At 44.6% G+C, this 15,054-nt stretch overlaps 1 protein-coding gene across 7 annotated transcripts in view; it reads right to left on the reverse strand.

Moving 5' to 3' along the window:
* Positions 1-1,953: 1,953 nt before the first annotated feature.
* Positions 1,954-15,054, reverse strand: part of CUNH11orf65 (chromosome unknown C11orf65 homolog) — a 55,243-nt gene continuing 42,142 nt past the window's right edge. For all 7 annotated transcript variants that reach the window (XM_073662429.1, XM_073662424.1, XM_073662423.1 and 4 more), the window contains 2 exons: positions 6,515-6,570; positions 1,954-2,216 (listed from right to left, as the gene is read on the reverse strand). In XM_073662429.1, the coding sequence (XP_073518530.1) occupies positions 2,116-2,216; positions 6,515-6,570 (157 nt within the window). In that variant the 3' untranslated portion in view covers positions 1,954-2,115. The remainder of the gene's footprint in view (positions 2,217-6,514; positions 6,571-15,054) is intronic.

A 15,054-nucleotide genomic window follows, 5' to 3' on the forward strand; every position in this document is an offset into this window, starting at 1 on the left:
AGTGGAGACCCCTAGGCAGATCTGATATCACCCTGCCTTAGCCTATCATCCCTATATAGGTTCTGCACCTATCGCCGAGCAGGAACCTAAACCCTGAATGTCCCTAGAGCTTGTCCCTAGATAGGGAGGGGATGGGGTGAGCACTAGTCAGGCCCTACTACAGACTAAAGATAACAAGGTAAACAAACAAAGGGGATACACTTAGCTCCAGCAAACACCAGAGAGATAACACCAACTGTCCTTCAAGGCACCAAAGATGAGACTAGCCGACTGCCAGTACTCCAAGTCTGCACAGAGGTACATAGAACTATCACCGGCACCTCTCTGGAGAAACTGAGAGATTTTAACTACCAAGCAAGGGTGTGTCAATCAGCAGCAGAAGGTGGAGGTCGCTGCTGGGTCGTAAAGGAAGAAGGATATAACTATACTACAGAGATGAGAGAATCAAGAAGGCGTCTGCAATGCCAAGCGCAGTGACATTCTACAGCCGGATCCAGAGCGACTGTCTATCACACCCGTGACATCTGCGTTATGGTAGCCTTTGAGAGTGGTGACGTGATGTCAAGTGAACACCTGTAGCTGGACCTGTAGTCCAATATCGTGTAATTCCCTAGCCGGATCCCTCTAGTCTTCATTCAAGATACGATAACAGCTCGGTTACATTGATTAGTGCATGGAGCCAGTGGTAAAACCATTTCTCCACAGTGACCCATGAGCCCTTTTTCAACAACGCCAGGCCACATATTGCGGGGCTACTGTGAGCAGTCTGAGTGCCCTAAATTGGCTACCATAGCCTGCGGTGTCTCCAGACTTGTATCCCATTGAGAACATTTGAGATGTCATTGTTCAGTAATTGCAATGAGAGCTGCCAGCTGCGGATCTCGATGATTTTCATAATCAATTGCATTCAAGGTGGCACAACATTCCTCAGATAACCATCAATAACTTCCCTGATATCAGCCAAGGTGTGTAAGTGCAGGGATTTCTGCACATGGCGCTCATACTCGAGACTGAATTGAGATGTTTTGAAAATTTTACTTCCATTTTTTCATCATTTTCATATCAGTAACATGTCTATCCATACTGAGATTTTCATAAATCCATGACTTTTCATTCTTAATTCTGCAATTTCATTATTGAGGAGTGTATTTAACAAACTATTAAGTTTAATTTTTGTATTAAAGCATGGGTAAATTTGTAAAGGAAGGCAATGTAATATTTGAATGCAGCTGAACAATGGGCGCCTAGAGCCAATGTTACAGGTGGGTCCTTGATACCCCAGTCCGACACGGCTGCAGTGCTATCACGACACGGGCCCTATTCGCGGGAACACTTGGGGTCCCAGTAGTTGTGGTACACACCAGTCTCGTCTTCAGGGCTGAGGTCCACTCCTTTACCATATGGCCACTGTCCTTTACTGAGCTCACTATCAGGTCTTACTGAGGCTCAGCGTTTTTCAGTGACATCATCTCCCAAGGCCTTTAAAGGCCATCTTGTACACACCTCTGTGGCTGAGAATTGAGACATTAATGTTTTCAGTAGCTGTTGTTTTGGAGTTTGTCACCATTTGGTGTCTTCGGTTGCACTTCTGAGATTTCTACAAACCCCCTGACCTGCCGGTTAAACCCATCGTTTGCAGTAACCATCACAAACTGATACTTAGAGAATATTCATATTTAGAGACAGTACTGCATTCATCTTTGCAACTACTATGATTCCTAAAAATACAAAGACCTGCTGGTTAAACCATTGTTTGCAGGGAGAATTAAAAACTGATATTTAGAGCGTATTCACACTACACTATATTTCTCTTTGCAAATACCTATAAGTTCTACAAACCCTCAGACCTGCTCATTAACCCAAGTACATTGGGTTTGTTTATAGTCTGTTACCTTGGAGACACTTGGGTGTACATAGGAGCTGTAAACACAAAACGTCTGCAACATTTATCAATTTAAAGTGGACATACCCTTTAATGTTAATTTTATAATGCTGTATTATCTATGTATAAGTATTGTATATGAGGTGCAGTCTAAGTATCTGAAATTCGGACAACCAGGCAGAAGGGGTTTCCACATCTGTTCATGGCACATTTAGGATTCCAGGTCTCTGATGTTATTCGGCTTCTTCTATACTGGTGGTCAGAGAGAACAAAGCTGGTGAGGACATCTGCGAGAACTCATAGACGTCGTATGGAGAGCGGACGAGTGTTGTTCCTGCAAATTAATAGACATTACACTAATGAAATGTCCCAGGGAAGCAGAAACTCATACGTGTGAAAATTACAACAATTTACCTTCTCAGTGGAATGTCATCTTGTAGAAGACATCTCTCTTATGTAGAGAGATTGACAATAAGTAATGGCCAACTTAGGAAAATGGTTTGCGAACCTTCTATTTAAATGTTTTGCTTTTATTTTTCTCTTTCTTGTTGCTGTGCTCTGCAGACATCTAGAATTTAGGGTGCTTAGTAAAATACACTAAAAACAGTGACTCCGGGTTTGGAAACAATGATATTTCTTACTATGCTAACTGCATATTGTACTAAGCCAGCTAGTTGTTGCTTTACAAAAGCAGGGGGATACCAACTATATAAAATGATTAAATGCTCAAACAATGAGACCTGAGTCCTGAACCTTTCCCCTGACTGTTGACCTTAGCCACATATGTAAATATAAAAAGGGATTTTTATTGTGCTGCAAGGAGAATCAGACAGACTCTTCAGGACAGTAGTTTTGGTAGCATGGCTCCATCCAGAGAGACGCAGATTTGGATTCTACAGGATTCCAGCCTATGGGTAAATGGCCCTGGCTGGAAGGATTCAGATCTGCTCCATTGACCATCAGAGAACCCATGGATACATTTGGAGAAACCATGTTGGGACCAACCGGTCATCTTGCCCCATGGAAACACTCGGAGAGGCCAGGGTGGGACCCTAGGGCCTCCTTGCCTTGTACCTGTGGGCATACTTAGAAATATTTGATGTAGATGGTTCCAAATCCTAAACAGGATGCTAGTCTGATGCACAAAAGAGGGTCCGGACTGTGCCTGTGCAGCAGCATGCATGTTTCAGGCAGTGTTTATCTACAGCCAACTGCACGAAGAAGCCACCATGACTAGTAGGTAGTAGCTTCATTTCAGCTACAGTAAGCTTACACAACTTGTGTCACAACCTCAACAGTGTTCTGTTTGGCCCCCAACCATGCTTGTCTGTAGATACATGTATTTCCCATAACTAAATGAAGAGCATCCCGTAGTGTGGGAGCAGGGATGAATAAATACTAAGGGTGCACTGTGACCATACTTAGAAACATTTAAAAGTCAAAATTCGGGACACATTAGCCCCACAGCCAGGATGTCTCCAAAATGACCAGGAACACCTCCAAATCAGCCACTTTTGCACATGGTTTTGTAATCCAATTCATGGGACTGTTCTGGCAAAAGTGGGACTGTTGGAAAGTATATCAGTAGGATCCCCATATATTTTTAGAATTTTGATGTCCTGACCTCTGTGTGTCACTCCAATAAGAAGCAGATGAGGTGGAGAGGTGGCCAGTACTTTTAGTGGAGTAGTGAAACAATACACATGTGAATGGGTCTCTTGCTATCTGGAGTGTAAATACAGAAGACGAGGACCCAAATTCTCCTGGTAGTTGCAGGTTTCACTTCCAGTATTCACACATACCAGACATTTATGACATGTATAAATTCAGCATGCCATAAATGTCATGGATGGTAACATTGCTTTAATTTACTGCAGTCCCTGGGAGTGGTTCAGCCTGAAAATGTTGCCATTTGATCAGAAAAGGTTGTGAAGCCCTAAACTACAAGCAGCAGCTGGTAAGAGAGTCATCGGTAAGAGTAGAATACACAAGGCACCGAAGTGGTTGTCACCCACTCCATTCTTGGGTTTTTGCAATGCCACGGCCGAACATTCTGCCCAATATTTTAACCTCCTTTTTTAACCTTCTAATTGCCGCTGTCAATCCATGACAGCGGCATTTAAAGGGAGCTGATACTGATGCAAAACACTGACCAAACACTGAACGTGTGAACATGGCCTTACTGGATGGCTCCTAAAGTCCTGCTTATTTGCAGTTTCCACATATTTTCATGTTTTCAGGTGTATGGCGTTATTCATTTGCTTCGTCAGTGCTTTGGTTGTTTGTTGGATGCATGTTGTGCGCTCAGAAGCTTGGCAGATAAGAATACTTTCTACAAAGTTATAAATGAGATAAAAATCATGTCTTTTCCCCGGAGAGCCAGAGATAATCAAACTCCAGTTACCAATCTCATCCACTGTAGGAAATGACTGCAGACTAAGCGCTAAGTATCAAAATAGCCCGCAGGCTAGAAAAATGCAGATTTATCAAAGAACAACATCCCAGGGGACAGAATGAGATCTCCGAATGAAGGAAGGAATCTCCAAAATGAAAGTTATTTTAATGGAAGCTGGTGGAAATATACATAGCCTTCATTTAGACTTCATAAAGGTCTTCAGAGTCAGTGACCACATTTATGGGAGCCATCTTCTTATCCATCATCTACGCTATTAACGCAAGGATTGATGGAAATATTCTGTGAGTACATCCACACAAGGAACTATGAGATGGGCTGTGGAGGTATTTATGGTAATGGAGAAAGATAGGAAGTCCGAAGATGGTGCCAGGAACTGTAATCAGAATAAAGGCTCTTGTGATAATGAGTTGTCAATTTATAACTTGGTGATAATGCCCACTTTGGACGGCATTTATGGAGACCCCAACCCTTTGCAAATAGGAACAAACATGTGCACTATATGGACAAAAGTATTGGGACAACTACACTTCACACCCACTGGCGCTTTAATGATCCCCTATGAAACCCACAGACATTAATATGGAGTTCCTCTCTCTTTGCACTTATAACAACTTCCACTCTTTTGGGAAGACTTTCTACAAGATTTTGGGGGTGGGTGCCTGTGCAAATTTTTGGCCATTCATCTAGAAGAGCATTTGAGACACTGATATTGAAGGAGAGGTCAGACTCACAATGATCTGAAGTTTGGACTCTGCAATTATGGAGTCAGCAGAGCGTTGGTGACTTTTCTGCCCTTTGCTTCTCAGCACTCAGCCCCCGCTCTGTAGTGATCTATTTCAAGTGTTTATTTCTGTTAATGTTGATGGTTATGGCTTACAGCCAATGAAAACACAAAAGTCATTATCTCAGTAAATTAGAATACTTTATAACAACAGCTTGAAAAATGTTTTTAAAATCTGAAATGTTGGCCTGCTGAAATGTATGTTTAGTAAATGCCCTCAATACTTGGTCGGGCTCCTTTTGCATCAATTACTGCATCAATGCGGCGTGGCATGAAGGCGATCAGCCTGTGGCACTGCTGAGGTGTTATGGACGCCCAGGTGGCTTTGATAGCAGCCTTCAGCTCGTCTGCATTGTTGGCTCTGGTGTCTCTCATCTTCCTCTTGACAATACCCCATAGATTCTCTATAATAGATTCTCTATGGGGTTAAGGTCAGGTGAGTTTGCTGCCAATCAAGCACAGTGATACTGTTGTTTGTAAGCCAGGTATTCGTACTTTTGGCACTGTGGACAGGGGCCAAGTCCTGCTGGAGAATGAAATTTCCATTTCCAAAAAGTTCGTCGGCAGAGGGAAACATGAAGTGCTCTAAAATATCCTGGTACACGGCTGTGCTGACTTTGGTCTTGATAAAACACAGTGGACCTACACCAGCAGATGACTTGGCTCCCCAAACCATCACTGATTGTGGAAACTTCACACTAGACCTCAAGCAGCTTGGATTGTGGCCTCTCCACTCTTCCTCCAGACTCTGGGACCTTGATTTCCAAATGAAAATTGGAACTCTGTGACCTTGTGGAGTGTGTCAATGATTGCCTTCTGGACATCTGTCAAGTCAGCAATCTTCCCCATGATTGTGGAGCCTACTGAAACAGACTAAGGGACCTTTGTAAACGCTTAGGAAGCCTTTGCAGGTGTTTTTTTGGTTAATTATTGTAATTTACGGAGATAATGACTGTTGTGTTTTCATTGGCTGTAAGTCATAATCATCAACATTAACAGAAATAAACACTTGAAATAGATCACTGTGTTTGTAATGACTCTATATAATATAGGTGTTAGACTTTTTGTATTGAAGACCTGAAATAAATTAACTTTTTGATGATTTTCTAATTTAGTGAGAAGCACTTGTATGTCTGTCTATTTGTCGTCATCTTGTCAATCTATCTTATGTATATCCAATCCTTTTATTTCTGTGCAAAGCACCTTGTTATGTATGGATGTTTCTGCTAGTATCGGTCTGATTTGCTTTGTGCTGAGAAAGCGACTCTTGCTCACAATCTGGGGCTACACTTTGAGAGTCATCCTCCCCCACATTACGCTGTTATGAGACGTTTTACTGATCATTTTGTCGGGTTATAATGACCACAAATCTTGCGGTATAAAAAAAGTTTCCAAGCTGCATCGGTATTGATAGATTCAGAGGTGAAACTCTTACCTTTGAATGCGCAGGATGATTTACTTGTTCCTATTGCCTTCCAGCAGCTAATATACCTTCAAAAGGAAATAGACGAAATTACACATATGATAAAATCCCTGTTCTCAGCTGGAGATCAGAATAAGAATGTATCATCGCTCGGCAAGATGAATGATGGAACCAAAAGCTGCCCAGTGATTGTCCGCAGCTGTTTAATCCTGCTTCATACCTAGACATGAGATAAAGGTATTCTTCAAGGCTTCCTTCAAACACAACGGAATAGATTTACTAATCACAGTCACAGTGGCCCCTGGTCCGCTCAAGTTTTGGCGCACCTTGGCTAGTTTTAAGCCACACCTTTCTCAGCTATGCCACACCTGCTCTCTGATACAACACCCCTTTTAGAGTAAAACAGATAAAAGTCTAAAACCTTGATTCATCATTTGCATCTTTTTAAAAGGAATCTCACAACAGGTCAATCTGACAGCAACATGATTCAGGGAGAGTGGCCCTGATTCCAGCGATGTATCACTTATTTTACTGGGTGCAGCAGTTGTGCTAGAATCACAGTTTTCTCTGTTACAGATCTAGCAGAGCTCAGAATGCTGAGCTGTGTATAACCCCGCCCACATCACTGATTGGCAGCTTTCTGTCAATATACAGAAAGCGACCAATCAGTGCTGGAATAGTAGTTACACCAAGAAGCACATGATACCTAGTCCTCCAGTGATAATCTCCTGCTGATAAAAAACAGTAAAACACAGCCTAGTAAATGATACATCACTGGAATCAGGATCTGGGCCCCTACATCATGCTGTTCTCAGATTACATAGCAAAACCTGATGACAGATTCCCTTTAAGTCATTTTTTGTCTAGCCTTTCTTATTGAGCTGGCCAATTTTGCGCCTAACTCTTACATTTTTGGTAAATTAGCTCAAATACAAAGATGGTTTCTTTTATTGTTGTTTTGCTTTATTTGCGCCTTTTACTTTTTTGAGTAATATTTTGCACAATCCTTACAATATACTTTAAGATGTCTCATATTAGTCTAAGACGCCTTTACACGTCAGTGTTTCCAGTACATATGTTGTCTGTTTCCACACGTACTGGAGACACTGACATACATAGACCCATTCAAATGAATGGGTCTGTGCACATGTCAGTGTGTTTCCACGGACCGTGTGTCCGTGGGCAAAGCACGCTGACATGTCCGTTTTTTACATACAGCACAAGCTGCAAAATGTCTCACACACGTGCACACTGATGACATCCGTGTGTAATCATTGTGACACATACCAGAGACTGGGAATCAGCGGTACAGTTCACACTAAACCCAGCTCCGGCTGCTGGAGGCCTCTCTCATAATTGTCCCCTGCTTGCGCTGACATGTGCGTTTTTTTTCTCGCAGCACAGGCCACAAAACGTTCCACACAAGTAGACCGTGATGACACACGGATGACATCCATGTGTCATCTGTGAAACACATACCGGTGCCTGGGATTCGGAGGTACAGTTAGCACTGTTCCCAAGCGCCGAGTGCTGAAAGCTACCCTCATCATTGTCCCCTGATTTTGCTGCGATCAGAGCTAGCAAGGGACAATGATGAGAGTAGTATTCTGCTCCAACTGTGTCCTGGTGTAAAAATAAGAATAAAATAAAAAAAGCCTTATACTCACCTGTCCGAAGTGTCCCCCGCTGTAATCCTCTGACCACTTACCCTGAGGAGCTGAGAATGACTCGCTGCAGCGAGCGAGCCCCGGACCTCCGCTGAGCTCACTTAGAGACAGGACACCGCTTGCTGCAGCGAGTCATTCTGTCCAGCTCCTCGGCGTGAGCAGTCAGGTGGATTATAGCAGGAGACATCTTCGGACAGGTGAGTATAAAGATTTTTTTTTTAATTTAATCTTATTTTTACACCAGGACACAGTGGGAGCAGAATACTACTCTCATCACTGTCGCTTGCTAGCGCTAAATCGCAGAGCAAGCAGGGGACAATGATGAGGGCAGTGTTCAGCGCCCAGTGCTTGGGAACAGCACACTGCACACTGTTGCCACACGTATCACACACACAGACACGGACATCTTAGCTACTGTTTTTTCCAGAACAGGAAATATCCGGACGTATGAAAGAGGCCTAAAACTGCACAGACTGAAAAAATTGGACAAATTTTGTACTCCACTATTATAGTGTATAATTGTGCAAAAGGTTTGCGACATTTAGAAAAGTCTCAAATGATGAATTAGCCCAAAACATTTCGAAAATGAAAATTACAGCCACATTGTTGAGCAAATCTAAACAATGGCAAAGGATGAATAACCTATTTTAAAAATGGCAGAAAAACCTTCAAGGGAATCGGTCAGCAGATTTTTGCTATGTAATCTGAGGACAGCATGCGGTTGGGGTTACAACACTGAATTCAATGATGTGTCAGTTATCAGGTGGTGTATTCTTGTTACAGTGAAGGTTTTATCACTAAGAGATTATCGTTGCCAGGTCTGATGTCCACGTGACTGCTAGTCTTACCACTCCTGTGATAAGCACTTCACTGTCTATAGACTGTCTATACATCGAGAGCCTGGTGTGGACAGTGTTAGCTTCCTCAGCTCTGCAGCATTGCTATATCTAAAAACTCTGATTGTGTCAGAACTGCTGCACCCAGTGAACTACGTGACACATCACTGGATTCAGCATCTCTTTGCCAACATCAGGCTGCTCTTAGATGAAGTAGCAAAAACCTGCTGACAGATTCCCTTTAATTAATTTGAAGCAAACATATAAATGTCTAAAAAAAAAACCTCCAAACTTTTTACTTCCAGAAAAGATGCAAAAAGGATCATAAATTCAGGTCTAAATGTGAAAATTTGAAAACAAAAAAGCAAAAATGCTGCGAGTGTGTATTTTTAAGTGTGTATTTTTTGTAGCATTTTAAACTTTACAAACTGACATAAAATTATTCTCCAATCTGTTTAAAGGGAACCTGACAACTGATTCTTGCTGCACAAACCACAGGCACCATGAATCAGACACTGGCTATGTATTTCATGTGTGTTTATGGAGAGACCTGTCACTCATGAGGTGCAGGGTGGGAAGATGCTGCCAGAGATGACCTCTTGGACTAATCACCCGAGCCTCATGGTCCCTAGCCAGCTTTTAAGTATATGTTGTTTCAGAAATGCTGCAATGTTTTGTAAGAGAATATACCTTCCTGCAGTCACAGGTAAATTCTGATTTATCCTGCTTGTGGATCAGGCAACATGAATCAGCCAGTATAACAGTACCATGTTCTGCCCACTGAGGAAGTAGGACGAAATGCGCGTCGGGGTGGAGGGACACAGTACCCCAACTCTCACTTTCTACCATTTAGGCAAGTGTGCTAGGGCCATAGTCATATGTTCATAACTATTAGATAAGTCTATAGGCTATAATGTGTGCACACTGATGTTATAAATATACTTTAGATCCTATATGACCATTTATCTATATTACAATGAGTATGCACTATTTATGCCACATTATATATATATATATATATATGTTTTTTGTACTGGGTCTTTTTTCCGTGTCCCTCTCTTGAGGCACCTATGTTTATATACACACACACCCACACGGCAATGTTAGCAAAACAAACACAGCCTTTCCGGCCTAACAGGAAAACAAGCATAACGTATGGCACAGTCATATATATACACATATATAGATATAGATAGATAGATAGTGTAACATACCTGGCGGCGTCCTTGCATGGTGGTCCATCTCCCACTGTGCAAGAGGGCGCACTTGATCTCCTGTCCAGAATGTCTCTCTGGCTTCCCTCCATGCTGTCTGTTTGTGTCTGTTTCTGCTGCTTAAGGGCGGCGCCCGATCACTTCCTGCCTTTTGTACCTGCTGTGGGTCACACCCCTTGTGCGTCCTCAGCCTATTGCTGTCTGTCACTTGGTATATAGCTCAGCAGCTCCCTTCTATCCCTGCCTGAGCATAGTGTTTCCTTCAGTGTGTGCTTGCACTCTGAAGGTGCCAGGTCCCGTCTCTTGTCTCCTGCTTTTTGTATCAGTTCCCGTGTCTGAACTGAGTCCTGTATTTCTCCTGCTTTGCGGTATCAGCTCCCGTGTCTGAACTGAGTCCTTTCTTGTTCTCTTGTCTGTCCTGTCTGAACACGCTCCTAGCCTGTTCCTCTCGCCTTCTAGTGGCCGATTTCCTAGACCCGCTCCTGTGTCTGGTCTGTCCTGTCTGAACACGCTCCTTGCCTGTTCGTTCCGCCTTCTAGTGGCCGTTTTCCTAGACCCGCTCCTGTGTCTGGTCTGTCCTGTCTGAACACGCTCCTTGCCTGTTCGTTCCGCCTCTCTGGGGGCCGTATTCCCAGACCCGCGCCTGTAACCCTCTGCCTGTATTGTTCCTGAGTCCCGGTGTGTACTGGGTCCTATCCCGCCTGTGTTCCTACCTGCTAGTGCCTCCCTGTCTGCACACTAGCTGTGCTTGCCTTTACCCCCCTGCCTGCATACCAGTCGTGCCTGCCTATACCCACCAGTCTGTGTGCCAGCCTACCAGCCTGTTCCTGTATTCCCCTGTGTGGGTCAACAGCCGTGTCCGGGGTCTGTCCTGGAGTAGCACCTGGTCCCTCTGCTCGGTTCCTCCTTGGTGCACTGGCGTCGTATGCCGTCGTGCGACCCTGGTCGGATCGGGTGAATACTTAGTCACGCCCCTCCAGGCATTCACTCTCCGGCACGGTCCAGTGGAATCACTACCAATCACACGCACACGCCGCTTAGCCCGGGCGTGTGCATAACAGATAGCATATGTATATAGTAATTTTTTAATTTTAAAAATTACAAAAATGAAGATGGGCCTATGCAAAAGTTTGGGCAGCCTTGGAGATTTGTGTTTCAGACCTTAATTAGCCTGCTAGGGTTATGAGTTGTTCACTATCATTGTTAGGAAAGGCCATGTGATGCAAATTTCCCAATTTTATAAAAGCTCAGCCTCCTCTAACCTTGTGCCAAAAAACAGCAGCCATTGGTTCTTCCAAGCAGCTGCCAGCATTCTGAAAATGAAAATGGTGGAGGCCCACAAAGCAGGAGAAAGCAAAGGGTTTTGAAGTTGCCCTTTCCTCAGTTCGAAATGTAATTAAGAAATGAAAGTTAACAGGAACAGTGGAGGTAAATATAAGGTCTGGGAGACTAAGCAAAATTTCAGTGAGAGCTGCTGGTAGGATTGCTGGAGAAGCAAATCAGAATCCCCGCTTGACTACAAACGACCTTCAGAAAGATTTAGCAGACTCTGGAGTTGTAGTACATTGTTCTACTGTTCAGAGACCTGCACAAATATGGCCTTCATGGAAGAGTCATCAGAAGAAAACCTCTCCTGCGTCCTCACCATAAAATTCAGCATCAGAGGTATGCAAAAAAACAATTAAAAAAGCCTGATGCATTTTGGAAACAAGTCCTGTGGACCGATGAGGTTAAAATAGAACTCTTTGGCCACAATGATCAAAGGTATGTGTGGTGAAAAAAGGGCCCAGAATCTCAGGAAAAGAACATCTCGAAAAAAAACAAAAGCAAAAAAGAGCAGCAGTGTTTACCTGCCCAGGTCTTCAGAACTAGTGCACTACCAGGATGCAGCAAACCCATATAATAAACATGGCGGCTGTACAGGTGCAATATACTAATGAAACAATCACTCACAGCCTACCAGTTCATGGAGGGGGTGATTACTTAGTATTAGAATTGCACACAAAAGGCTTGTATAGGACGCTGGTCAAACCTGGGTAGGGCACAGTATCCGGCTTACAGCCTATTAGTTAGGCCCATACTATTAGATTAGGCGGGCTGTCCAGTACTATCTAAGTGCACCCCATGAGGACAGACACCCTAGTTTACAATGCCGGCACTGATGGGACTGGCTGCACCCTGAAATAAAGAAATGCAAAAATACATTATATAATATATGAGATATTGGTAGATATTTTGGTCAAAATACTAAGCAATCACCCCCTCCATGAAATGGTAGGTTGTGAGTGATTGTCTCATCAGTATATTGCATCTGTGTTGCCAATGGCACAGGGAACGTTTCACAGGTAGAGGAAGAATGGCTACAATGAAATTTCAAAAAACTCTTGATGCAAACCTAACACCATCTGTAAAAAAAGCTGAAGTTGAAAAGAGGATGGCTCCTACAAATGGATAATGATCCTAAACACACGTCAAAATCCACAACAGACGACCTCAAAAGGCACAATGTGAAGGTTTTCCAATGGCCCTCACAGTCCCCTGATCTGAACATCATTGAAAATCTGTGGCTAGACCTCAAAAATAGCAGTGCATGCAAGACGACCCAGGGATCTCACAGAACTGGAAGAATTTTCCAAGGAAGAATGGATGAAAATTGTAGCATCGGCGTCTCTGCCCCGTTCTAGGCAGAGACGCCGTCCCTCTCACCTCCCCGCTCCTGGCGCGGCGTCCTCCAGCGCTTCTCTCACCGCTGCTTCCGGCACGCGCTCCTTCCCCGGCAGTGTGCTTAGGGCGCGCGCGCTCCCCCTCTCTTAAAGGGACCGCGCGCGCCGTCCTAAGGAGTCCCCGGCCAATTGCCGGAGGACCTCCCATATAAAAGGCACCTCCTCCAAAATGGAGGTGCCCGAGCAATGTTGTAGCACTGTTCACTACTCTGCTTCAGCCCTCAGGTCCCGTTGCCAGTTACCTGCCAGATTCCTGCCAGTCTGCTGTCTAATTCCTGCCTGATATCCTGCTACCTGCCTGCTAGCCTGAGGTCCGACGGTCTGCCCTCCAACTTCTGTCAGTCTGTCTAAGGACCAGCTTGCCCGCTCACCTGGGAGCGCACATCTTCTACCTGCCTGCTTGCCTGAGGTCCGACGGTCTGCCTTTCAACTCCTGTCAGTCTGTCTAAGGACCAGCTTGCCCGCTCACCTGGGAGCGCTCATTTGCTGCCTGTCTGCTAGCCTACCAGGAGGCTCTGCCGTCACGTGCTGTGACCACCCGCCTGTCCAGAGACTCCTGCCCGCTCACCTGGGAGCGCTCATCTGCTACCTGTCTGTTGGTCTTCCTGGAGGCTCCGCCGTCACATGCTGTGACCACCCGTTTATCCAGAGACTCTCGCCTGCTCACCTGGGAGCTCACGTCTATCATCTGCCGCCACAGGTCGTACCAATCCTTTACCCAGAGACTGCCCCGGTCACTTGCCGTGACCTCCTGCCCGTTCATCCAGAGACTGCCCCGGTCACTTGCCGTGACCTCCTGCCCGTTCATCCAGAGACTGCCCCGGTCACTTGCCGTGACCTCCTGCCCGTTCATCCAGAGACTGCCCCGGTCACTTGCCGTGATCTCCTGTCCGTTCATTCAGAGACTGTCCCAGTCACCTGCTGTGACTGCCTGCCCGTCTACCCTGGTCGCCACCCGCTCCCTTACAAGGACCGCCCCCTTGTATAGTAGCTCAGAGGTTCCGCCTCTCAGACCCGTTACAAAAATCTCCTAAACAAGAATTGAAAGACCGCTGTCTGGCTACAAAAAGAATTTACAAGCTGCGATACTTTCAAAAAGGGGGAGCTACTAGGTGCAAACCATGAAGGTGCCTAAACTTTTGCATCAGCCCATTTTCTTTTTTTGCAATTTTTAAAACGTAATAGGTAAAACAAAATATATATTTTTGGCTAATACAAAGGAAATGTGTCATCTTTTACGGATAGTCTCGAAATCTAAGAGGCTGTTAGCTCGGGTCAGGACATGCGGCCTGTGCACGGATGATGAAAGTTGCACATATATGCAGCTTAAAGGAAATTGTATTCTGTATACAGAAAGAAACTTCAGACAAGCTCAGAAGTTTCTGGTCCATTATGAAGAGGCGCACGCTGTAAGCACATCTATGTGGGGTGTAAAGCAGGGACCATGTATGTGATATGAAAGCCAACAATATTAGCGGGATTTAGTGTAACTCTGTGATATCACTAAGAAGCCGAATTTGCTTTCAGGCCCATAACTGGCTAATGTCGGATCCTGCACAGAGTAAACACAGACGTCCCCATGGGTTTTTCCTTTGCTAACAAGCTTTGCTATGAGTATATTCTGTTTACTGCCGCAGCCCCGGCTCCCAGGACTCCGATTATTTCTCTTTTTCTGGCACAGCAACTTAAATTCTCAACTCATTGTCAGCTGTTAAAATGAATTGCAAACATCATATAAAGGGGGGCTACAGTGATGGGGGACCGCACTATCGGGGAGCTAGTATATAGCAGTCTACAGGGTGGTATCTATATGCTGGGGGGGGGGGGGGGGTTACTGCAGCCTCAGGAACACAGGGATACTGCCAGCAACACAAACTGCACATCACTTTATTTTTTATCATCTTTTGCATTTATTCTCCTACGTCCTTTATATTTTCATTGTCAATTATAATAGAAAAGCATAAAACATGATAAAGCAGAAGCTGCAGATGTGTATGGTAATTGTGCATAGATGACGGCTCGCAGATCATCTGATGCCAGCTGAGACTGGGCTGCAGACTGTCTCCTCTCTCCTTCTGCAGTATTGGCCATAGGTAAGGGCCGGTTCTTACA

The sequence above is a fragment of the Phyllobates terribilis genome, unplaced genomic scaffold (assembly GCF_046119375.1).
Source record: "Phyllobates terribilis strain yellow unplaced genomic scaffold, ASM4611937v1 Scaffold_2__4_contigs__length_985480577, whole genome shotgun sequence".
NCBI lineage: Eukaryota > Metazoa > Chordata > Amphibia > Anura > Dendrobatidae > Phyllobates > Phyllobates terribilis.